Below are 26990 nucleotides of genomic sequence, written 5' to 3' on the forward strand. Positions count from 1 at the left end.
TGGTATCAGTAATATACTGACATATTTAATGCCACAACAATTAATAAATTATTGTATATGTATGTACAGTAGCTGTAAAGACAGTTAATGCATTGCATGACCTCTGCAGGTGTCTAACATAGTAAAAATTCAATTCAGTTTAGCAAGCGTCTACTCACTCTAAAGCAATTTTAAATAATGAAAAATTCAATGTATTCAGTAATAATACTTATTCAAAACCTTGTGAAAGGTACTAACAATTACAAGATCAAATTATCTGAATACTCACCTATCATCGCTTTTAACTTGACAGCACACATCATAAAATCATCAAATGTTATTTTCCCATCTACAGTTCCATACCTATGCATCAGTATGTTCAGTATGTGGTTGTTTAACCTGTAACCTGCAGCACTTAGTGCCTGTCTCAGCTCAAACGCACTGAATACACCAGAGTTTTCTTTATCGTGCATTTTGAATATGGTCTGCAAGAAAAAATTCAGTTCTGTTAATTATCAACACAAAGTAAATTTTTAATTTTGAACAATAGTCTATGTTTAAGCACATGGACATAATTCTAATAAATGCACAGATGATTTAATGAAAAAAAAAATACAAAATGTATTATATTAAGAATGAACATATTAAGTGTCTTTAAGATTTTGCAGTAGCCACCAGAAAGATCGCGGGAAACGCACATCGGCACGACGCGTCACGGACAGTAGTTGCCGCAAGTAAAGTCCCACTCACCAGAGGGCACGCGAGAATTCGGCCACACCCTCTGCCGGCGGAACAACAACAACTCAGGCAGCATGGGCCATGCCCAGCCAGTTCACATCAGGCATGCCTAGCAGACAGTCCCAGTCTACACTAGGTGAAGTGCAACGGAAACGTGAATCGTGTTACTACACAATTGGCGACGAGTAGGGTCGTTCTTTCGCGTGTTGAGTCATCATTCCAGTTTCGCAGCTTAACCACAGCACGGAGGATTTAGTGCGGGTTTTGGTTGAGCAGCAGACGGAGCTCATGGCAACCATGAAACAAGTGCTTCCGGCAATGCTCTCCATGCAGTCTGCTCCAGTGCCGTTCCCTCCTCCCTTTAAGCCGTATGATGAGACGGCGTAGGACTGGAATGCATATGAACATTGCCTTTGGCAGCATTTCCAGGCATTTCACGTTGCCGATTCAGAGGTATGTCGTGCTCTTTTCTTGTCTTGGATACCTCCCTCACTGCATCAAGTTTTGCGGCAGCTAGCGCCGTTGCAGGAACCCTCGCCCTTGTCTTTTGACGCATTGTGTTCATTGCTGTCTTCCTATTATCACCGCCGCACGCATGTTGTGGTGGCTAGGGTTGAGTTCTATCAATGCAAGAAACAGCCCCATCAGTCTTACCGGGCATGGGCCACTACGCTGCACGGTCTTATTTATTTATTTATTTATTTATTGTTCCTTGGGACCAAATTAAGGAGAAATCTCCATGGTCATGGAACAAGTCAATACATGAAATTATAACACTATATTAGAAACAGATAAAATGAAATATAAAAAAACCATATTCAGGTGACAAGTCATAAGTTTAAATGAAAAAAATCAACAATGTAACACTGGAATTTGCTTAAATTTTTAGCTCTTCCAGGAGCTCCTCGACAGAATAGAAGGAGTGAGCCATGAGGAAACTCTTCAGTTTAGACTTAAAAATCTTAGAAGTAGCCCAAACACTTTTGAGTTCTTGTGGTAGGTTATTGAAAATGGATGCAGCAGAATACTGCACTCCTTTCTGCACAAGAGTCAAGGAAGTGCATTCTACATGCAGATTTGATTTCTGCCTAGTAGTAACTGAGTGAAAGCTGCTAACTCTTGGGAATGGGCTAATATTGCTAACAACAAATGACATTAAAGAAAATATATACTGTGAGGGCAGTGTCAGAATTCCCAGATTTTTGAATAGGGGTCCACAAGACGTTCTCGAACTTACACCACATGTAGCTCGAACAGCCCATTTTTGAGCCAAAAATACCCTTTTTGAATCAGAAGAATTACCCCAAAAAGTAATACCATACAACATAAGCGTATGAAAATATGCGAAGTAGACTACTTTTCGTGTTGTATTGTCACTCATTTCAGATACTGTTCTAATGGTAAATAAAGCAGCATTTAGCTTCTGAACAAGATCCTGGACATGGGCTTTCCACAACAGCTTACTATCTATCCGAACGCCTAGGAACTTGAACTGTTCCGTCTCGCTTATAATATGCCTATTCTGTCTGATCAAAATATCGGTTCTTGTTGAATTGTGAGTTAGAAACTGTAAAAACTGAGTCTTACTGTGATTTAGCATCAAATTATTTCCCACAAGCCACGAACTTATTTCATGAACTACATTATTTGTTACTGTTTCAATATTACACACAAGATCCTTCACTATCAAGCTGGTGTCATCAGCAAACAGAAACATTTTTGAATCACCTGTAATACTAGAAGGCATTTATATAAATAAGAAACAGCAGTGGCCCCAGCACCGACCCTTGAGGAACGCCCCACTTAACAACGCCCCATTGGGACTGAACATCACTACCACTTTCAATATTGCGGAGAATTACCCTCTGCTTTCTGTTCTTAAAGTAAGAGGCGAACCAATTGTAAGCTACTCCCCTTACTCCATAATGGTCCAACTTCTGCAGTAATATTTTGTGGTCAACACAGTCAAAAGCCTTCGTTAAATCAAAGAAAACACCTAGCGTTCACAACCTTTTATTTAATCCATCCAAAACCTCACAGTGAAAAGAGAATATAGCATTTCCAGTTGTTAAGCCATTTCTAAAACCAAACTGAACATTTGACAGCAAATTATGTGAATTTAAATGCTCCAGTAACCTTGTATGTACAACCTTCTCGATAACTTTAGCAAACACCGATGGCATAGAAATAGGTCTAAAATTGTCAACATTATCAATGTCTCCCTTTTTATAAAGTGGCTTCACTACCGAGTACTTTAATCGGTCAGGAAACCGACCACTCCTAAAGGAAAAGTTACAGATATGGCTGAGAACTGGGCTAACATACATAGAACAATGCTTCAGTATTCTGCTAGATACCCCGTCATATCCATGAGAGTTCTTGGTCTTTAGTGATTTAATTATTAACTCAATCTCCATCTTGTCAGTATCATGGAGGAGCATTTCAGGTAACAGTCTCTGAACACTTTTTTCTAAGAGCGCTATATGATTCTCTGTTGGGACTAGGTTTCTATTTAGTTCAGCTGCTATATTCAGAAAGTGATTATTAAATACTGTACATATATGCGACTTATCAGTAACATGGACATTCCCACTACGCACTGACTCTATATCCTCAACCTGTCTCTGCAGACCAGCTACTTCCTTTACGACTGACCATACGATTTTAATTTTATCCTGAGACTTAGCTATTCTATCTGCATACCACATACTTTTTGCCTTCCTAATAACATTTTTAAGCACCTTACAATACTGTTTGTAATGGGCTGCTGCATTTAGATTTTGACTGTTTCTAACGTTTTGATATAATTGCCACTTTGTTCTACAAGATATTCTTATCCCTCTAGTCGGCCACCCAGGCTGCCTGTTTGTGCTAGTACCTTGTTTTAAACGTTCTAACGGAAAGCAACTTTCAAAGAGCATGAGAAAAGTCTTGAGAAAAGCATTATATTTATCATCTACTGTATCAGCACTATTTTTTTCATCTTGCCACTCTTGTTCCTTTATAAGGTTTACAAAGGTCTCTACGGCAACTGGAGCAGCTTTCCTGAACAGCTGATGACTATATGTAACACGTGTTGCAGCACAAAAATCTTTTAAAGTTAAAATTTGTGCATCATGATCTGAAAGGCCATTCACCTTTTTGCTAACAGAATGCCCTTCTAGTAATGAGGAATGAACAAAAATGTTGTCTATGGTTGTTCTACTGTTCCCTTGCACTCTCGTTGGAAAGAATACGGTTCGCATAAGATTATATGAATGAAAGAGGTCTACCAGCATCCTCTTCCTTGCACAATCACTTATACAAATAATATTGAAGTCACCACATATAACTAACTTTTTGTATTTCCTATAAAGTGAACATTAGTCGCAAGTGTCATTTTGTCACGGAGCAGTCGCGAGAGTCGTATGCCATGTTATGGTGCGCGACGTCATTGTTCGTTCGGCACCTGATAGGGAGGTCTGGCAACAGGCCCTGCAGTTGGAAGACCCTTCCCTTAAGGAAGTCCTGTCCATTGCTCAATCGTATGAAGTCTCTCACGCCGCAGATCAACAGTTGGAAGCGCGGTGCGATGCCGCGTCCACTGCGTCCGCGGTGGACAACGTGCGAGCAGTACAATCCGGCTGTTACGGCCGCTCCCGCACAGCGTGTAAACAGAGTTCCGGCCGCCGGCCCCTGTTACCATCCTGTGCGTCATGCTATATAAATCATGATCGGTCAGAGTGCCCCCAGCGTTGGGCCATTTATCATAAATGTAATAAAAAAGGACACATTGCTAAAGTTTGCCGCTCAGCCTCAAAAGAATCGAAGGAAGCTGATACAGAGGACATGGACGTTGGCATTCAGGAAGTTTCATCGGGCCAGGCTCCTGACGCATCGGCACACAAACTCTCTATCGAGGTGTGGGTTCGGTCGCGCCGATTACAACTGCATGTAGATACGGGCGCAGCAGTTTCCTTGTTGAATGCACAAACTTACTCTGACCTTGGGTCGCCCCGTTGGCAGCAGTTTACCAGCGTCTACGTGGTTATGGTAAACAGTTCATTCCCCTACTGGGTCAATTCACTACCGACGTTACTTACTAATCAGTCACTCGGCCTCTTACTTTTATTGTTGTCAGTGAGGCGAGCTCCGCTAACCTTTTTGGATTGGATGCCTTTCAAGCTTTCGGTTTTTCTATCGCAGACACCATACAGTTGGTCTCCGAAGACGTTCCCTATCAATCATTGGAATCTTTGATCTCTGACTTTCAGGATATCTTTGAGGAGGGCCTGGGGCGTGTTTCGGACTTTGAAACTCACTTAACGTTGAAGGCGTCAGCTTGCCCGCATTTTCTACGCGCAAGGCAGATCCCCTTGGCTCTCCGCCCTCAGGTAAAAGCAGAGCCAGACCGGCTGACAGCCTTCGGGGTCCTTCTTCCCATTTCTTCTAGTGAGTGGACTTCGCCCCTCGTTATTGTCAGGAAACCCTCGGGGAAAATTACGTCTTTGTCGCGATTTCAAGGCCACCATTAATTCCCGATTTGTGGTAGACACCTATCCCTTGCCTCATTCTGAGGAATTGTTCTCTGTTGTGGCGGGAGACCAATATTTCTCGAAAACCAATCTTTCGGAGGCTTATTATCAGAGTCCGCTTGATGATGACTCCAAACAGCTGGCGGTCGTCAACACTGCGTTTGGCCTTTACCAATACCAGCGGTTGGCCTTCAGAATATCCAGTGCCCCGGCAGTATTTCAGCGTTATCTTGAGCACATCACGTCAACAATGCCTCATTGTATTAATTACCTGGATGACATAATTGTCACAGGCCGCAGCACAGAGGAACACTTGCACAACCTTCGAACCCTGTTTCTCAAATTCAGGTCCGTGGGCCTGCACTGCAACCTGCGTAAGTCGAACTTCTTCCAACCATCCATTGGGCTACACCATCTCTCGACACGGCATCCAGCCTCTAGGAAGTTTGGTCCAGGCTATCGTCGACCTTCCGCAGCCCGCTTCGCTTAAGGAGTTACAAGCTTTTTTAGGCAGGATTGCCTATTACCACCGGTTCATTTCCAGGGCTTCCACCACAGCCCACCCCCTGTACTGCCTTCCGCGCAAGGGTGTTCCTTTTGGTTGGTCGCTTGCATGCGAGCGAGCATTCACCTCGTTGAACGGCCTCCTCACGTCAGCGCCTTGTTTGGCTACTTTTGACCCCAATAAGCCATTGGTCCTGGGTACAGATGCTTCGCAGTATGGGGTGGGGGCGGTCCTGGCCCATCGCAACACAGATGGCTCTGAGCAGCCACTGGCGTTTGCGTCTAAAACTCTTAATCCCGCGCAGGCCCATTACTCCCAGGTGGAAAAAGAAGCTTTGGCCATTGTCTACGCTGTTACCAAGTTTCACCCTTTCTTGTATGGTACGAAGTTTCAGTTGATCATTGACCATAAGCCATTAATATCGTTATTTGGCCCCACCTCTCAGATCCCAGATAGGGCGGCCCACAGACTGCAGCGCTGGGCCTTGTGCTTCTCTAAGTACCATTATGACATTCATTTTCACCCTACCAGACAGCATGCCAACACTGACGCTCTTTCCCATCTTTTAGTGGGCCCGGATCCTAAGTTCGATCAGGAGGAGATTATGTGTTTTCATTTGGATGTGGCGTCCTGCTAAGTGGCTGATGGCTTCCCGATCACTAGTTCTAGAGTCACCAGGGAAACGGCAGCTGACCCGGTTCTCCAGCAAGTAGTTTGCCTCGTTCAGCGGGGGTGGTAGTCCCGACCTCCAGGCCGGGCCTCGGACCCTCTTTGTAATTATTTTGTTCTACGAGACCGCCTCTCAGTCTTGGAAGGAGTTCTTCTGGCTACCGATGGTACAGCTCCTCGCGTGGTTGTTCCTGCAAGTTTGCGAAGGGAGGTCCTCACGTTACTACATGAGGAACACCGGGGTGTTTCCTGTACTAAAACCTTGGCTCTCAGACATGTGTACTGGCCTGGTATTGACAGAGAAATTTAGCACTTGGTGGCCACCTGTTCCCAGTGTGTGTGAGCCAACAGGTGTCTCCCAGGTCAGCATTCTCTTCATGGCCGCCTGCAACCCAGGCATGGGAACGTGTTCACATAGATTTTGCGGGCCCGTTTCTCAGTGGTTTTTGGCTCATTGTCATTGATGCTTATTCCCGATTCCCATATGTGGTTCGCTGCTCCTCAACCACTTCAGAAGTTGCAATCCAGGCACTAGCAAAAATCTTTTCTGTGGATGGTCTGCCAGTCACCCTGGTATTGGACAATGGACCTCAGTTTATTTCGCAGACCTTCCAGGATTTTTGTAGGTGCTTCAGTATTCAGCACGTTTGCTCTCCCCCCCTTTCATCCACAATCGAATGGGGAAGCCGAGCACATGGTGCGCACATTTAAGATGCAGATGAAAAAGTATGTGCACGAATTTCCTGCGGAGGAGGCATTGACATTTTTCCTGATGGCATACCGGACCACACCGATGGGAGAACGCAGCCCCACAGAGCTCCTCCACGGCCGCCAACCTAGGACTCTGCTGCACCTCCTCCGGCCTGATCCTCGCCAGTCTTCGCAAAATGGGGTACCCGGCTTTCCACCGGGTATGTCGGTCTGGGCACGAGGGTTTGGTCTCAATCCACGTTGGATACCGGTGGTGGTCCTGCGCCGCAATGGCTGCCGGCTCAATACCGTGCAGGTGGGGGACCGGGAGGTACGTCGTCACCAAAATCAGCTATGTCCACGTCTGGGCACCCACCCTCCGACCCCTCGGGCGCCGGCTTCCCCATTGCCGGCACCCGTGTTGTTTTCTCAGGGGACACTACCGCCCCTCCCGCCTGTGACTCCGCCACACTGCAAGGGTTCTCAACCTTGGTGGCCTCCAGTAGCTCCAGCACTGGCATCGCCATCATTAGAGATGCCCCGGCAAGAGCCGGCTCCCCTCGCGGGCCTGGTTCCTCAGGAGGCTGGTTCACCTGTGGTTGTCCCTTCCCCATTGTCCCCGCCACTGGGTCTTGCCCCTCCCGAGGTGGACCGGGATCCAGCGTTCAACAGCTTGTCGCCCGTTCTGCCCCGGGCTCCGGTGGTGGGATGACGGGGGCCTCTTCGTGTGGGTCACTTCCAACCGTATTCGAAGGTTCCGGCTTGAGGGTTGGCAGATCCTTCTGACTCCAGCCTTCCAATGGACATGGAGGTCATCGTTTCTGCATGACACTCCACCTTCCGATGCAGTGGATCATGGTGGCTTCACCCCCCCGAAGGAGGAGGAGGAGTGCAGCAGCCACCAGAAAGATCGCGGGATGCGCCCATCGGCATGGCGCGTCACAGACAGTAGTTGCCGCAAGTAAAGTCCTGCCCATCAGAGGGCACGCGAGAATTCAGCTGCACCCTCTGCCGGCGGAACAACAACAATTCAGGCAGCACGGGCCATGCCCAGCCAGTTCACATCGGGCATGCCTAGCAGACAGTCCCAGTCTACACTAGGTGAAGTGCAACAGAAATGTGAATCGTGTTACTACAGACTTTTAGAGTGAAGTGCAATACACAGATTTCATTAGCCCCTGAAAAACACGCACATGATTATTTGTGATGAAATGTCAAATTCACTGAATATTTGGGTAGAGCTGATAAACTGATTCACACTTGTTAGTAAAGAGTGAATGGAGGAAAAATGGATGACAAAATGTCTGTTACATGAATCTCAATTAACATAGGTCTTAAGAATATACATTATAAGTGTGTGTTGTATAATTCAAACACAATGCTCAGCATTGGATTGAAAAATTCTTAAGCAGCCACCCATAAAAGCCAGAGAACTAATCAAGGAAAATGTGTGCTGTGTTGCTTAATCATGAGACATTCCAAAACGTTTAAGTGAAATCTACAACAAATGAAAAAAATGGTTATTGAAAAGTTGACTTTCACAGCCTTCCATTCCAACTAGTGAAATAAACATTAGAAAAAAAAATTCAAAAAAATGAATACTCTAAAAGAATAAATTCTTACTCTCCAGTGCCTGATGTCTGTCCATAATGCTTTGAATTCTTCATACCCAAGCTTTCCTGATCTATCTACATCCATCATGGCTATCATGCTGCGACAAGTATCTTTAGAGAAACCTTGCCGCTTGACATCTGTAGAGAAATTAAAGAAGGTATGTACAGTTAAGTATTAGCTCATAGTGGAGTATCAGTGAAATTAAGTTTTTCCTAGTGAAAACATAGTTCTCAGAATAGAATACATACATATCTCTAGAGAAAAATCAGGCTAGTACTGCAATACATTAGTCATAGCTTTATTGAAGAACTCGTGTAGATAAGAGCAAAGTAATCTAAGAAAGCTGAGTAAAAGACCTAATCACTTCCCACACCAATATTTGGCCCTTTTTCTATGAATTAGTTTCATGCCATTTTATTCCGCATTTTAAACAAAAGGAATTGTGCTGTTGTTGAGGACGTTGAGGACGATGATGATGATGATGGTGGTGGTGGTGGTGGTGGTGGTGGTGGTGTTAGGAGGGGGAGAGGGAAGATGAAGCAGGTTCTTTGCAAGACCACCACCATTTTCATTTAGTTTTAGTTTGAAACACCATATCTCGGAAGAAATAGAATAGACAGGATGAACACTTTTCTGGTGCTGTTCAAGTACATTCACAATTTTCCTGAACTAATGGCATAACATTTGCACAGCTGTATGCTATTTGTAATCGCATACAGGTTTGCAAAAGTTATATATTTTTTGCAAGATTCTTGAAGCAGTATATTACTACCCCATCAAAACTGCATCCAATGTTATTCTGACTGTTAAAGCATTCAAAACATCATACCATGTTTTCCATCCGTCAATTACTTCTTTTATTTCTTCCTTTAAGCCAATGTCAGTTAAGTGATACACATGTTGTGGCTCCTGATAAAACAGGGGAAATGAGTAGTCTGAAAAAGTTCTATGACTCTTGAACTGAGAGACTGAAGACATTGCTAGCTTCTAGTCAAGTTTCTTGCATATGCAATCTATTAGGCAATGCTAACAATTTTATCTCCTGGCGATAACAATGATTCCGATAACCTAACCTATGCTTCCTGAAGAGTTTCATGGGTACCCACCCAGATAACTGACTGATTTAGCCTTTTAACATTAGCCAGCATGGTCTTGATACGCTGTGAATGGCTGAAAATAAGGAGAAAGTATAGCCGTTATATTCTAAGGACAGGTAACTATGTATGTCGTAATGAATAAAAGAAAGGTTCAGGAGCGGGATTAAAACTCAAGGTGAAATGATATCAACAATACGATCGATGATGACATTCCTATCCTGAGTGAAAGAGAAGAAGAATTCCATGATATGCTGAATGAAATGAACAGTTTAATGAGTACAGAATAGGGATTGAGAGTAAATCGAAGAAAGACGAAAGTAATGAGAAGTAGCAGAAATGAGAACAGTGAGAAACTTATCAGGATTGATGGTCACAAAATAGATGAAGTTAAGGAATTCTCTACCTAGTCAGTAAAATAACGAATGACAGATGGTGCAAGGAGGACATCAAAAGCAGACTAGCAATGACAAAAAGGGCATTCCAGGCCAAGAGAAGTCTACTAATATCAAATATCAACCTTAATTTGAGGAAGAAATTTCTGAGAATGTATGTCTGGAGTACAGCATTGTATGGTAGTCAAATACGGACCATGGGAAAAATGGGGCAGAAGAGAATCGAAGCAGCTGAGATGTGGTGCTACAGACAAATGTTGAAAATTAGGTAGGCTGATAAGGTAAGGTATGAGGAGGTTCTGAGCAGAATTTGAGAGCAAAGGAACTTGTGGAAAACATTGATAAGGAGAAGGGACAGAATGATAGGACATCTTGTTATGACATGAGAGAATGATGTCTGTGGTACTAGAGGGAGCTGTAGAGGGCAGAAACTGTAGAGGAAGACAGAGACTGGAATACATCCATCAAATAATTGAGGATGTAGATTGCAAGTGCTACTCAGAGATGAAGAGGTTAGCACAGTAGAGGAATTCGTGGCAGGCCACTTCAAACCGGTCAGAACACTGATGGATGGGAAAAAAAGAAAAGAAAAGAAGTGAGGGTAGAATGAAAACTACAGAACTGAATCAGTATGCTGCCTGCAGCATACTGAACTAGGCTCTGAAAACAAAAACATGGCTAGCTACTGATGCTGAAACCAAGTTTCAAGAGAAGTTCTGCAGTCCTGGGTTTGAACAGGTGACAGATTAAACTCACGGTAGGACTAATGACTGGCCATGAGGACTTTAAGAAACGCCTTTATATGATGGGTATCGAGAAAGGTGTATGCTGTGTGGTTAGAAGAATGAATGCACATCGGACCTAATATTTCAATGTGCAAATCAATACTAAAGAAAAAAGAATGAATATATAGATGGGGTATGAATGGAAAATTAATATGAAGACAATATTGTACGAAGGGGAGCGGTGTGGATGAAGATGAGATGGGAGACAATACCCCCCTGAGTAGATGACACTTCCTCAGAATTATTTAGCTTGTTTGGTGGACAGAATCTCACAACTATTTCAACTACAATGCAAGATATATCCTACAGCTGAAACAGCCTCAGACTTCAAGATGAATGTAGTAATTCCAATTCCAAAAAAGGTATGTGCTGACAGATTGAAATATTACTAAACAAAGAGTTTAATAAGACATGATTGTAAAACACTGCTACAGATAACTTACAGAAAAATGATAAAAACTGGTAGAAGCTGACTCCTGGGAAGATCAATTTCGCCTGCAGAGATATTTAGAAACACTTCGGGCAATATTTACCCTACAACTTCAAAGAAAGTTTAAGAAGGACAGACTTATGTTAGTAGTGTTTTTAGATAATGTTGACTGAAAAACAGTTTTTGAAATTCTTTAGTTATCAAGGATATAATACACCAAGCAAAAGGTCATTTAAAACTTAGGCAGACAAAAGATTACAGTTATAAGAATCAAAGAACATGAAAGGGAAGCAGTAGGTGAGGGGAGAGAGAGAGAGAGAGAGAGAGAGAGAGAGAGAGGTTTGTAGTTTGGCCAACATTATTCAGTCTGTAGATTGGGCAAGCTGTGAAGGAAAGTAAATTTGGAAAGGGAATTAAAGTTCAGGTAGAAGAAATAAAACCTCTGCATTTTGCCGATGACATTGTAATTCATCAGAAATAATAGCAAATTACTTGGAAAATGAGTTGTTAGTGTCCTGAAAAGAAGTTGTAAGATGATCAAGTAAATTAAAATATGGTTAATGGAATGCTCATGGAATTAGATAAGGAAATGAGGCACTAAATGTAGCAGATGGGTATTTTGCTGTTTGGACAGCAAAATAACTGATGACAGCTGAAGAAGATGTAAAATGCAGATGGGCAATATCAAAAAGAGCATGCCTGAAAAGCAGAAATTTGCTAACCATTTCACTGGTGCATTTTTTGTAGCAACTCAGTGAAGATAAATTTTCTGCTTTCCTAATTGAATTGTGATCTACTGAGTATATTTATTTTTTGATAATTTTATTTTTGTGATTTAGGACCAAAAACTATGGTGATACACATCACCATGGCACCTTTGTGAGGTATTAAAACTATAGCGGTAAATGGATTTCCCATTTCCCTTTTGTAAGCTGTCACGCATTGCTGTTACACTAAAAATATAATGAAAAATATATCTAAAAACAAAGATGATGTGACTTACCAAATGAAAGTGCTGGCAGGTCGACAGACACACAAACAAACACAAACATACACACAAAATTCAAGCTTTCGCAACAAACTGTTGCCTCATCAGGAAAGAGGGAAGGAGAGGGAAAGACGAAAGGATGTGGGTTTTAAGGGAGAGGGTAAGGAGTCATTCCAATCCTGGTAGCGGAAAGACTTACCTAAGGGGGAAAAAAGGGCGCGCGCGCGCACACACACACACACACACACACACACACACACACACACACACACACACATCCATCCACACAATGTGTGGATGGATGTGTGTATGTATGTGTGTATGTATGTGCGAGTGTATACCCGTCCTTTTTTTCCCCCTAAGGTAAGTCTTTCCGCTCCCGGGATTGGAATGACTCCTTACCCTCTCCCTTAAAACCCACATCCTTTCGTCTTTCCCTCTCCTTCCCTCTTTCCTGATGAGGCAACAGTTTGTTGCGAAAGCTTGAATTTTGTGTGTATGTTTGTGTTTGTTTGTGTGTCTGTCGACCTGCCAGCACTTTCATTTGGTAAGTCACATCATCTTTGTTTTTAGATATATTTTTCCTACATGGAATGATTCCCTCTATTATAACCATAAAAATATAATGAAGTGTTTACTGCTTTTATTTTGTGTTTTCTTTTACTTTACCTAGAAAATAATTGTTACCGATATGAAACTTTACTTATCACAACGTGAAATAATTCTTGAAACTTTATCACACAATAAAGTATGAGGCAATAAAGGTATGAACTGATACAGTTCACAATAATGTGCACTGCAGTAGCAAAGCAATGTGCTCTGATAACAATAGTGATCCGATGACAAAAGAAATCGATTGCTGTAGCAGTTTTCATACACCTGGTGTAGCATGCTACCGCAAGAAGTCAGGCATAGACAAAAGTGGTGAGACATATTCCCAAAAGCTTTGGCATATCCCTCATAAGCTGGTAAGCAAGCTTTCCAAGGACCACAAATGCCAGATTGATTGTGTCGTAAGTGTACTTCCCAAGTCCCTTCCATAAACTACTTTAGTGATAACCAATTTCCCAATAATCATTGAAAGATCATTGTTTGGTGGGATGTATACTTCCCACAGTCCTGAAGGCTATATTTCACAACAAATAGAAAGTACAGTTGTTGCAGCAGACTGCCACTAGATGCCAGGAGCGTATCAAACTGGTAACACATATTTCCTTAAATGCTGTAAAGAAATACATTTGGTGGGAAGTATATTCCCCACGGCCCATGAAAGAGTTAACATGTAATACACATTTATCTAAAACAGGAGCTATTGTAGTCCATTTGACAACTTTTCAATCGCGATTACAGAGAGTGGACAAAATAATAGTATTTAACTGTTTATGAACAATTTTCTTTATAAACAAATTATATGTAATATGATAAATTATTTAACTCTAAAGCAGTCTGTCTAGTCATGACTGGTACACAATGAAGAACTAATAACAATAAAAATGTTCTCTGAAGCAATTTATTTGGAGGGTAGCCTAGCTTGGTAGTGAAATTTGAATGAAATAGTTCAGAGCAGAGGAAACTCAAAATGCTTAAAATGTGGTGCTACACGGAAGTTCTGAAAATTTGATGGGTGAGCTGAATAAGTGATCAGGAAATACTGAACCATATTTGTGGGGGAAAAAAAAAGGTTCAACTTGATTAAAACAAAGGATCAGTTGATAGGACACATGCTGAGGCATCAAGAAATCATCTGTTTGGTAATGAAGGAAAACGTGGAGGAGGTAAAAATTGTAGAGGGAGACAGGCAACAGTAAACTAATTCACATATCATCATCATCATCATCATCATCATCGGGGGTGGTTGTGGTGGTGGTGGTGCTGCTGCCACCACCACCACCACCACCACCACCACCACCACCACCGACGCCGCCAGTGTTCTTACTGGTGTGGTTGCTTAAATTTGAATAAATGACTACTTTTCGAACTTTAGAGGGTACTGTACATTACCTTACCCATCAGTAATGTGAAAGAATTTGCATCAAACTCCGAGTATTTGAAGTCAAAAAGCTTTTACTCTGCAAGTGAACTTCCCAAAAGACATACATCAACCATTAAAGCTATGATATGCGTGTCTTTGGTGTGAATTCCTCGCTCTAACTTCTTCGATGGATCAAAATCTGCATAAGACAAAGTCTAATGAAGGGCATAAAATGGACGGTGGAGTAAGAAGATAACTCTTATTTCTTTTCTAATGACATTGTTTTGTATCACTTTAAGATCTTTTCTATTGGTCAGTTAAAGTCTTCATTCCCATATGTGATAGCGTTATTTGTATTTGTAGTAGTAGTAGTAGTAGTAGTAATAGAATTTGGTTATTAGTAGCAGGAAGGGTGAACAATATAATCTTCATGATGTGTTTTGTTTGTAAGAAACAATTACTATACAAGTCACACAACACACATTACAAATCCAATACAAGCAGAATGTTTAACCTACATTATGACCTACAGAACCTGAACATACTGCAGGATGGCATGCATTGCACCAGCACGAAAGTGTTCAATATCCTCTCTCGTCACATCACATTTTCTGTCAGAGAAACATCAATATGTAAATAGTTTTTTAAGCAGTTCCTAATACAAAAATATTCAAACCAATAGGAGTATTCTCTCTAACTGTTGAAACATATGCAGCTCTATTGTCATCAGCAATCTATTGCTTAGGACTTTGTTTTCTGTTTGTATAAAGTGTAAGCAATCTGATACCAAAATACTTTTGACCATAACCTAGATAACTATTTAACACAACGTAATCTAGTTTTATCCAGCAGAATCTGTGAATTGTATATGAAAATTTATGATCGCTTACATTCTTTACTTTATAACAGCTTTATTTTCTTTTTAATCTCTCTTCATTTATCGTATTTGCTCATGTTCCACTCATTATTTTACAAGAATTGTGATAAACTTCAGAAAATATAGCACTTTTGTGCTGTTGAATTAACAGTCATTTGTAAGTATTTCTTATATCTGATGTCTTTTAACAACTTCTGTATTAATCTTTATAGCTTTTTTTTATTATTATTATCATCCATCACTGAAACAGATTATTAATCGTATCTACAAAATTTAAAATATAAAAATAAAACCATCCAAGAAATTGTTTGAATGGCAATTTTATGTTTCCTTTTCCCTACACTCTTTTTCTCACAATTTGAATTTCTGGTATTTTAGTGGAAGCAAGAAACTGGTTTGTCTGATCACCTATCAGTCTGCTATTGGATGCATTCTTTAGGTCCCTCACTTTTCAATAAAATGACCTGCTGACTGCAATTAATAAACAATTTTAATAATTAATGAGATCTTACAAATTTTGCACACAGTCTCAAAGAACCAAATGAAACATCGTGACAGCCAAATTTGTGAAATTTTTTTCTTTCATTTTTGATGCTATTTTGCTAGAAAGATCTGACTAAAACAAAATTTCAAAGAAAACTTCATATAACGGCAAATCTTTTACCTGTACTTGCTTTCATGGCATAGCCAAGATAAAGACACATTGTGTACATGTATTTTTTATTGTATCTGGAAGTTATTGGATTATGAAAGTCACGTTCATTGCTTTTGCTTTATAGATTTGTTACACTACAGCGAGTTTATTTTTAATACACAGAAATTTTGTAATACTGCACATTTTAAGAACGCATTTTAACCTTGCAACATTACTGCATATTAGTTTTCTTGTCATCTCATGTTTCAATTCTAACTCAAAACTGTCTCAGCAACAGATCTCAGAAAACGTTATCCTAATGAATAATTTAGTAAAGTTGTCTCTGACTTAAATAATTGCAAGAAACTTTCTCCAACAAAGCAGATATTGAAATTCCATTAACACTACCATGCCATAAACTTGAGCTGAAGCTATTCAAAGAACTATATTAAAAACCTCTAACCATGCACTTCATATACGTAATTTTGTACAATAATCATGCACTTACAAATATAATTCCATATCTACAAATGACATGATTACTAGTGTGGTCATTATAACAGAATTTGAGAGTGGATCTTCCATTGAAAAGATGCTGCCCTCACAGTTTATTTATGGGTCGTTATCCTAATATTTCATTAAAACAGCCACGTTGTCAACACAACTAAGCACAATATTATCAATTAAGTCACCTCTCATTATATTCTATTTAAAACAAACCATTTCACAGTTATTTACTTTGATCAATCAACATTTTATGAAAAGCATGGGAAGAAGCCACACTTAACCATCACCCTTAGGAGAACATAACATAAAATCAAAATTTGGCATATCAACCCTGTCCTGTAAACTGCTTACCAAATGCCTGAGCAAGTGGGGTGTCACGACACACTAATCCACACAGGAGTGAAAGTACTGTGGTGATGATATCCTGTGATTCTGAACTATCCCTAGGCATCTCTATTAACAATAAAGAGGAATTATGATCAGCATATTACAAAACAAAAAAACAAACAAAACATTATAAAATATTTGCAGACACAGCTCACAAATGTAAAAACAAAAACATGGTAAAGCAAAATGCAAAACTGCAGACTTTAAAACAAGCATTCCAGTTAACACATATCACTATATTTTTTCTCGAACACAGCTAAGACACATACATTAATCACAGTGTTATGTTTAGTCAAAGAGTTTGGTGCAGTTTCATGAGAATACAGTTTTAACTGCCTACCATTTAAGAACTTCACTATTCACAATATGTGTACTTTAGTTAAAAATACACATACTGTACAACTTGTGTAATTTAACATTCTCCCTAGTCAAAAGAAAAGGCAAAGTGTAGGTAATAGTTCATGCTTATTAATGGAATAACATTTTATACTGTATTGGAAACAAAATACGTTACAATTCTTCAGGGCAGTTGTATGTAATGTTTACACTGTGTTAACACAATTTTGAAAAATATGTACTGCCTTCAGTGGTTTTAAATACCACATTAGGTGGATTATGAAAAAACTAATGTTCATCTAAAAATTATACTGATTTTTTCTGTTATTTAAGAACGAAAAGATGTGAAAATAGATAAGCAGAAATTAGAGTATTTGTAACATTACGAGTCAAGACAGCTGTAACGGAACTTGAATAGCGTAAAGTTATCATTAAAAACGCACGCCGCACGATTTGTTATGATTTGGTCGGTCATAATAGTATTAACATGCTTTTGAATGCAATTAAAATATAATGGCAATACCTGTTTAGCGTTATTGGAAATAATATGTAATAAATTAATGAGTAAGGTAGCCGATCCTATAAGAAGAGGTAAAATTGGGCATATTAAGGTGTTTTGCTTTATATCGACTAAGCTGATGCCACGGCGTTTTTTTTTTCCGTTTACTCTTAGAAGAAAAAAAAAAAGGAAACAAGTAACGAAGTGCTAATTGTGCGTTGTGAAAAATATAGGGGCGAATTTTAAATAGCTACAGTGTATAATCAGACTAACAAATGGACATTCAGTTACGCGAAATAGCGGACAGTGCAGTGTGGTCATTAAATTGAGTACACCTACAGGGCGGTCAATTCCGGGATAAGTCTATTCGCATCTCACGAGGGACGCGGTATTGAGACCGTTTTTTTTTTATTATATCACGGAGAGCGGGCTTCAATTTATAAAAAGGAGAAAAGCTGTATAATTATCATTGACTGTTGGTGTTAAGCAACCAAAACTGCTTCGGTGAATGAGTGGTGAATGCGAAATGAAACTGTGAATGAAGTTATGTTAAATAAAGCAGAAGAGACAAGACAGTTTGGTCGTATCTGTTATTATTCCATAAACCGTAACATTTATTCTCGTTGTACGAAGCCTTTATAGGCGATCGTTATGACAATTTGCTTTGAAGGGATCTCGTTACGATTTAAGTTTTGGGGACCTGGTCAACAGGGGATAGTTCATAGATCTTAACTACTGCAGCTATTCTGGAATCAGGTGCTACCATGACCGTTGTGCGTTGTCAGTGGCTTAAGGTCATCATATCTCATGCTCTAAGATCGACGCGCCTTTCCTCTTGGTATAACAGTGTCTCACGGTAACCACGACAATGCTGACGGCGAAGGAAGATACGGTAGAAGTGGCGCCACAACGTGCGGCTCGATCGAGGAGGATTGCTGCATCGAATCGAGTGTCATCCGGATTCACGAACCCTAGAGTTGGAAAATATTGTAGCAGCCAGTGAGTCTGTCCAATGAAAGAGGTATTCTTCAATAATCACTAAAAGTGAGCGATACTACCAGGTATGATTAAAATAACTGTATAATTATAAAAAAAAGGGAAGTTGAGACTTGTGATTTCGGTAGATAAATATATATAAATACATAGTGAAAATAAGTGTATGTCTTGGTAGTGAATAATCATGTCAAAACGAACGAAAAGAATACATGATAATGTGCAGTTGAGTCGAGTAATGAGTAGAGAGAGAGAGAGAGAGGAAAGTGAAGAGGAAAGGGATGATGCATCCCATGAGCTCAATGTGGGACAGGAGACATGTACAGATAATAATACAGTTATTGATTTAGAGCCGTTAGGAGATTCAAATACAATGATAAGTAAGGTAAGCAGCGTGGGAGAACATAAAGATCTTGAGGTTTTGGAAGCAGATCAGCAAGTTGATCCTCAAAATGGAAATATTAATCAAAAAATGTTTGATATGCTGGTATCAATAAATACTCAAATGGGTGTAATGAATGGAAGACTTGGTTCACTAGAAAAAGATAATAAGCAATTAAAAGAGGACAATCAAAAGTTAAATGAAAAATTTGAGGCCAAATTTGGTTCATTAGAAGTTAAAATGGATTCTTTGGAAAGCAAACTGAACACCTTTGATTATAAACTGGAAAATACTAAGAAAGAATTAAAGGCGGACTGGGAGACTCAATTAAATGCGAAATTTGGAGAACTAGATGTAGAGTTTTCTAACACCTTAGAAAGGCAATATAATAATTTAATGGGAAAACTTCATGACATAGAAAAGAAATATGAGGTAGTTTCGAAGAATTGACGATGTCCTGTCCAATAGAATGGTTAAGTGTGAAAGCAGCTGTTTCAATGCTAGCGCACAGATAGAAGAGCTTTCGAAACAAATAGTCGAGTTTGAGTCTGATGCTCGTAAGGGGATTGACAAGTATTTAGTAGATCAAACTAAAAGACTTGACAAAGATCTAACTGAATGGATAGAAATAAAAGGAAATGAAATTGTAGACAAGGTTAAGGCTACTATTGGATCCCAGCCAAATGAAAATATCAATGAGCACCTAAGTAGAAATGATGAATTAATTAAGCTCTTCACTAGCGAAATTCAGAAAATAAAAGAGAAAATAGTTGATGAGTTACCTAAATGGCAAAAGGAAGCCAATCATAAATTGGCGGAGTTAGAACGAAAGTCATCACAAAATTTGTTGACAGAGGATTAACGTTCGGAGAATAGGTCGAAAAACAACCGAACATGTGATAATACGAAGTACAATTGTGGTGAAAATTTGCATTGGGAAGTTGATGATTCGGTTGGTAAAGGTGATGATTCTTTTGGACAGCGAGGATATTTGTCTTCTTTAAAGGTTTTTAAAAGTAGACAATTCCCAACATTCTCCACTGAAAAGAACAAACTGCATCCGAAAATCTTTATCAATAATTTCAAAAGAATATTTCCGCGTAGCTGGTCAGAACACGACCGACTTCAATTTATAGTATCCAAAATTACCGGAGAAGCCGCATTATGGGCCGCTGAAGTAAGTGAAAGTTGCCATACTTGCGCTGAGTTTGAACAACTTTTTTTGGCTAAATACTGGTCGTCGAGTAAACAAGAGAAATTAAGAAAAGAGGTTTACCAACCTGAGTATTTTAACAGTAAAAGGAGTACTTTAAGGCAATATTTTGAAAAGTACATAAATAAGACACGTTATTGGAGTGATTCAATTTCTCACAAGGAAGTGATCAGAATTTTGAAGGGAAGGTTGCCCATAAATATACGTGAAAAGTTAATAAATGTTCCTGACCATGATGTAGAACAATTCTTGTCAGTGATTGACTCAATAGATATGATTATTGAAGACGCAAGACAAATGAGTAGCAATCAAATGTCGACTCACACTCATAGTAATACGAATAATTATAATAATAATTTAACATATGATAATAATAATACCGAAAACCAGGTCAAACCCGCATCACAGGAGCGTGGACAATCTTCAACCTATGGTTGCAATAAAAACAATGATTATAATAAATATAGAAGAGATACTTACTGTGCTAGAGGTAAACCTCGATATGGTGACGTGAATGTGCATAGTAGTGATATTAATAAGAGTAACAGATACCCAAGTGATGAACCCAATTGTATTCGACCTTGGGAAGATAATTCAAAGCATAATGTTCATCGGCAGGATGGAACAATGCCTCGAATCCTCATCCAGCACAAGGAGTTATGCCAATGGGCGAAGGAGCCTCCAATGTGCGACGGGGTGAATACCATAACTCGGATCATACTGTACGGATTGTGGAAGTTCATGAACCCCCACTGATGACTCAACGAGATAGATTAAACTAATACCAGTCACCAAATGCCTTCCTAGGATGACTGGAAAGGAGAAGGAAGGCGGGCATCAATTTGAACTGAGAGTATTAAGGTACAATAATGATCAGGATATAAGGAATGAATTAATTGAAGTAAAACCTGAAGTTTCTAATAAATGTGGACAAATTTTACAGGCAACAAGTATAAATAATGTTGATGTTGAAATATTAATTGATACTGGAGCAACTATTAGTGTCATGACGTTGGACTGTTTAAAACAGATAAGCCGAGGGGTAAAAGTGCCCACATTTCCTATCACAGGATGTACCGTGTCTGGCGCGTTCAGCGCAAAAATGCAAAAAGTTGTGAAACAGGTACGTGTTGACGTTACAATACAGGGGGCTCAAATAGAAAGTACATTCCTGGTTGTTCCTAAAATGACAGTACCATGTATCTGGGGTTTGGATTTTTTATGTGAGACCGGTGCAATCATTAATTTAGAGAAAGGTGAATGTATATTTAATTCCAATGGTAATGTTTTGACAACCACCCTGAGAAAGGGCCGAGTAATTCCAAATCAATTGTGTATGAATCTAATGGTAAAATATGTCAGTATTGATGATGAAAATGTGTATGATATATGCCTTATTGAATGTTCTGAAGAAATGATGGATAATATGTCATTGCAGGAAAAGGTGTTAGAATCAGAATATTTATCTGTTATCCAAAGGGATGAACTGCACTACTTGTTGGAAGCATATCAGTCAATTTTTAGCAAACGTACGGGTATAATAAAAGATTTTGAATACCATATAAAGACGTATGCACATAAACCCTTTTGTCGTACTTCCTATTCTATCCCATGGACAAAGAAAGAAGTAGTCAGAAAGGAAATCAATAAAATGTTAGAATGGGGTATTATTGAGCCCTCAGATTCCGAATATTGTAACCCTCTTGTGGCGGTAATTAAACCCAATGGTGACATCAGATTGGTGTTGGATGCCAGAGAGATCAATAAGATCATTATACCTGTACAAACACGACCGGAGAACCTAGAAGAGTTAGTACAAAAGTTTTATGGTGCCCACTTCTTAACTTCTTTGGATATGCATAGTTCATATTGGCAAACTAGAATATCGAAAGAATCTAGAAAATATACTACATTCGTTTTTCTGGGCCGAAGTTACCAGTTTACTGTCATGCCATTTGGGTTGAAAATAAGCGGTGGTGTTTTCATATCGGCATTAGATACCGTACTGGGCAGAGACCTTTTGAATGAAGTTACTTTATATGTGGATGATTTGCTAATTGCTTCTGAAACTTGGGAGGAACATTTGGACTTATTAAGAAGAGTTTTTGCGAAATTTTTGGAATACGGAGTTACTTCAAAACCAATTGAAATTTCTTGGACATATAATCACTCCTGAAGGGATAAAACCAAATCCTAAAAAGATGGATGCGATTAACAGATGTGCTTATCCAAAGAATAGAACGGAATTAAAGTCATTTATCGGCTTAGTTTCATTTTTTCGACGATTTTTACCCAATCAGTTAGGAAGCCAAGACTGTTTGTTACGGCTGTTAAGAAAAAATGTCATGTGGGAGTGGAATTCCGAATCCACGCAAGCTTTTGATAACATCCGCAATGCTTCGACTAATGCTCCACTGTTACATCATCCGAGACTTGATCAAGATTTTTATATTGCTGCGGATGCTTCTGAAACAGGATTGGGAGCCACTCTTTTCCAGATGGACAATCCAGAAGATATCAGTACCATCAAGATAATTGGGTTTGCCAGCAGAACACTCTCTAGCTGTGAACGTGCATATTGTACTACTGAATTGGAAGTACTGGCCGTGGTCTGGTCACTTAGAAAGTTTCGCTATTTTGCATATGGAAAGAAGATCGTTGTATTCTGCGACCACAAAGCTTTATCTTTCATTTTAACAGGAAGGATGTTCCATTCACGTTTAACCCGGTGGGCCTTGCTACTGCAAGAATATGATATTACGCTCAAATACATCAGAGGGAAAGACAACATCATAGCCGATGCTCTTTCAAGACTACCGAAAAGAAAGAATGACGACGTGTGTGAAGAACGGACTATTGACTTTTAAAGTCATGAATTTATCAAGGCAATATTGTGAGAGGCAGATTTCACAGCTATCTCGAAGTCTTCCACAACTGCAAGAAGATGATAAGTTGTGGAAAGCCATTAGGCATGCTGTTGAAAGCAAAACGCTAAGTCACTCTCAAGAACAGTATCTATTAAAATCCGGAATATTGTATCGGAGGAAGGATGAAGAAGATGTTTGGAAAGTGTGTGTTCCAAATAAATATTTAGAATCACTAGTATGGTACACTCACTTGAATTGGGGTCATTTTGGTTCCGCTAAATGTACAGCCAAAATAGCACAATACTGCTATCATCCAAATTTGGGACGTATAGCTACAAATATTATTAAGAAGAGCAAAATATGTCAGAAGGCGAAACCCATAAACTATTATCGGAAGATAGAATTACATCCTATCATCCCACAACAACCTTTAATGTTGGTGTCATGTGATGTCTGTGGGCCATGTCCCATGACACGTGGACGGTTCAAATATGTATTGGCTTTTTATGATCTCTTTTCAAAATATGTGAAATTATATCCTTTGAAAAATCTCCACGTTCGACCCATGTTACACAAATTTATCAACAACTATATAACTGAGCTTGGCAAACCTATAATGATCTTGACAGACAACGCTGCTTATTATACAAGCAAAGTATGGAGAGACACTATGAAAGAACAAGGAATCCAGCACATTTACATCAAGATTTTACCCTTGTGGAAATCCGGTTGAAAGAATCTTCCGAGAGTTGAACCGATTTTTACGGACGTACATACCCAAACAACATTATAAATGGATCGATTGGATTTATGAATTTGAGAAAGTGTATAATGACTTACCACACTTATCAACAGGTTATTCACCTAACCAAATAGTATTTGGTGAAAGTATTGTGCCAGAATGGATGAAGAAATTACCTGCAATAGAACAAAAGATTACCAAGAAAGAAGATATGGTGAAGAAGGTCTACAAAAACCTGAAGCATCAAGCACAATTGAGAAAAACCCGTTTTGATAAAAATGTGAAGAAAGTAGTCACATATGATGTAGGGGAAGAAATTTTATTGAGAAATCACCCAAAAGCATCAACCAGGAAAAGACTGAATAAGAAATGGCAATATTTATATACAGGTCCATACAAAATAATGAAAATACCTCATGAAGGGAGCTACCTCCTGGCAGATTGTGATACTGATGTAATTAAAGGCTTGTTCCCTCACATAGACCTGAAGAAGTATTATCAATAATGAGCAAAATATCGATTCAAGAAACACTGAATGATACCAAGACTACACTCAGTGGACTAAATAAAAGCACCAATGGATAAATACGTACTTATACTAACTTACAAAGAAAATTAAAGAATGTACCGACGATTTCCATGAGATACCTCCTTGGTATCAGCAACAATGACGACGCTGAAGTACGATTTATCCTCTCACCGAACAGCGAGGATGGATGATTTAAAAGTGGAATTAAGAGGAAAAGAAAAGGACCAAATCCTCTCTGGTTAAACAAGTGGCCTGATAAGGGTTTTGGCCTAGGATGCCAATCGTCGAACCCGGCTGTGATCTCTGCCTTGCACAGTCGGTTGAAGAACTGAGGGCTTCATCCAAGAAAAAAAAAATGTGGTGTGAATATGAAGTGATTAGTGCGAAGTGCTTCTAAGACAACCTATAAACAAATGTGGAATTTAGTTAAGGGCATTTTGTCTAGGCCCATTAACTCAACTTAAATATTGTAGAATGTATGTACTGACTTGTTGAGTGAATCTGAGAGTGAGTGTATTCGCCGAAACAAATACCCTCTCCTGTTACAGTAAAAAAAGCCTGTTCTGTCTGGAACCCTCTCCAAGACATCACAGTCTGGGGGGCCGTGTAACATCAGTCTGGGGGGCCGTGTAACATTACGAGTCAAGACAGCTGTAACGTAACTTGAATAGCGTAAAGTTATCGTTAAAAATGCACGCCGCGTGATTTGTTATGATTTGGTTGGTCATAATAGTAGTAACATGCTTTTGAATACAATTAAAATATAACGGCGATACCTGTTTAGCGTTATTGGAAATAATATGTAATAAATTAATGAGTAAGGTAGCCGATCCTATAAGAAGAAGTAAAATTGGGCATATTAAGGTGTTTTGCTTTATATCGACTAAGCCGATGCCACGGCGTTTTTTTTTCCGTTTACTCTTAGAAGAAAAAAAAAAAGGAAACAAGTAACGAAGTGCTAATTGTGCATTGTGAAAAATATAGGGGCGAATTTTAAATAGCTACAGTGTATAATCAGACTAACAAATGGACATTCAGTTACGCGAAATAGCGGACAGTGAAGTGTGGTCATTAAATTGAGTACACCTACAGGGCGGTCAATTCCGGGATAAGTCTATTCGCATCTCACGAGGGACGCGGTATTGAGACCGTTTTTTTTTTATTATATCACGGAGAGCGGGCTTCAATTTATAAAAAGGAGAAAAGCTGTATCATTATCATTGACTGTTGGTGTTAAGCAACCAAAACTGTTCATCAAAGGGTTTCGGTGAATGAGTGGTGAATGCGAAATGAAACTGTGAACGAAGTTATGTTAAATAAAGCAGAAGAGACAAGACAGTTTGGTCGTATCTGTTATTATTCCATAAACCGTAACATTTATTCTCGTTGTACGAAGCCTTTATAGGCGATCGTTATGACAATTTGCTTTGAAGGGATCTCGTTACGATTTAAGTTTTGGGGACCTGGTCAACAGGGGATAGTTCATAGATCTTAACTACTGCAGCTATTCTGGAATCAGGTGCTACCATGACCGTTGTGTGTTGTCAGTGGCTTAAGGTCGTCATATCTCATGCTCTAAGATTGACGCGCCTTTCCTCTTGGTATAACGGTGTCTCACGGTAACCATGACAACGCCGACGGCGAAGGAAGATACGGTAGATATTGTTTGTGCCTGCTCTTTATGTGTAGTAATAGTAGTATTAGTAGTAGCAGTATATTTTAAGAAGAAGCAACTTACTTATCATATAATGATTTAAAGTGCTCATCAAAATTACTGTCAATACTACTTATACTCCACAGTTCAGTTCCTTCAAAACTTCACCACAGTTCCTGTGCCGTTACCACCAAGACTTCTTGCTGGTCACTGTAGATGCCATATCCTTGTACACCAACATCTCCCATGCCAGTGTCCTTGTGTCCATGGAAAACTATCTTTCCCCTACATCATTCTGATGCCAAATCCACCAACTCTTTCCTAACCCTCCTAGCCAGCCACATCCTCATTCACTTTTGAAGGACAAATCCATGAATAAATTGGTAGTGGTGCCACAGGTAATCACAGGGCACAATCCTATGCAAAATCATTTATGGGCCCTCTGAAGGAATTCTTCCTATCCACTGAACACCTTAAATCCCTTCTCTCCACACCCATGTTCAGGAGTTGCTTCCTGCTAACCTGCCAGCAAGAGACACATTCGCTCTGGAATTTCTCACTCACATGGAAGTGGACAATGAATGGCCATGGAACATTCTGTGGGCAGGTGAAGCCCTTTTCCATCTCCAAGAACATGTCACGTATGCAGAATTGCAGAATATGGGCAACGAAAAATCTGCACACACACATCAACCAGTGCCACTTCATTCCACAAATTGTGAGAGAATACAATACCTACAGCCATCCTTATGACTTTATTTATTTTGTTGCAACCAGTTTTGGCACTGCAACGTGCCATGTCCAGGTTGTAGTTTATGTGGAAGAGGTTGATACAATCCCTATATATATCACATCAGTAGCCAGCATAACTGGATATGCAGATAATCTGAAAACTTAGGTGTCAGTAAACCAACCATCAACTTCCAACTGGCAGTTAAGATACAGTGCTATCTATTGGTAAAATGTTCATTAATTTTCTTTTTCCACCCTGCATCAA

General features: G+C 39.6%; 1 protein-coding gene across 5 annotated transcripts in view; it reads right to left on the reverse strand.

Annotated features, from left to right (window-relative positions):
* LOC124607819 (calpain-A) overlaps window positions 1–26990 on the reverse strand; it is a 602483-nt gene that overhangs the window by 20133 nt on the left and 555360 nt on the right. For 4 of the 5 annotated variants that reach the window (XM_047139936.1, XM_047139939.1, XM_047139937.1 and 1 more), the window contains 3 exons: window positions 16743–16844; window positions 8719–8846; window positions 269–464 (listed from right to left, as the gene is read on the reverse strand). In XM_047139936.1, the coding sequence (XP_046995892.1) occupies window positions 269–464; window positions 8719–8846; window positions 16743–16844 (426 nt within the window). The remainder of the gene's footprint in view (window positions 1–268; window positions 465–8718; window positions 8847–16742; window positions 16845–26990) is intronic. The other variant, XM_047139938.1, reaches the window with a different exon arrangement.

Source organism: Schistocerca americana, chromosome 1 (genome assembly GCF_021461395.2).
Source record: "Schistocerca americana isolate TAMUIC-IGC-003095 chromosome 1, iqSchAmer2.1, whole genome shotgun sequence".
NCBI classification, from domain to species: Eukaryota; Metazoa; Arthropoda; class Insecta; order Orthoptera; family Acrididae; genus Schistocerca; species Schistocerca americana.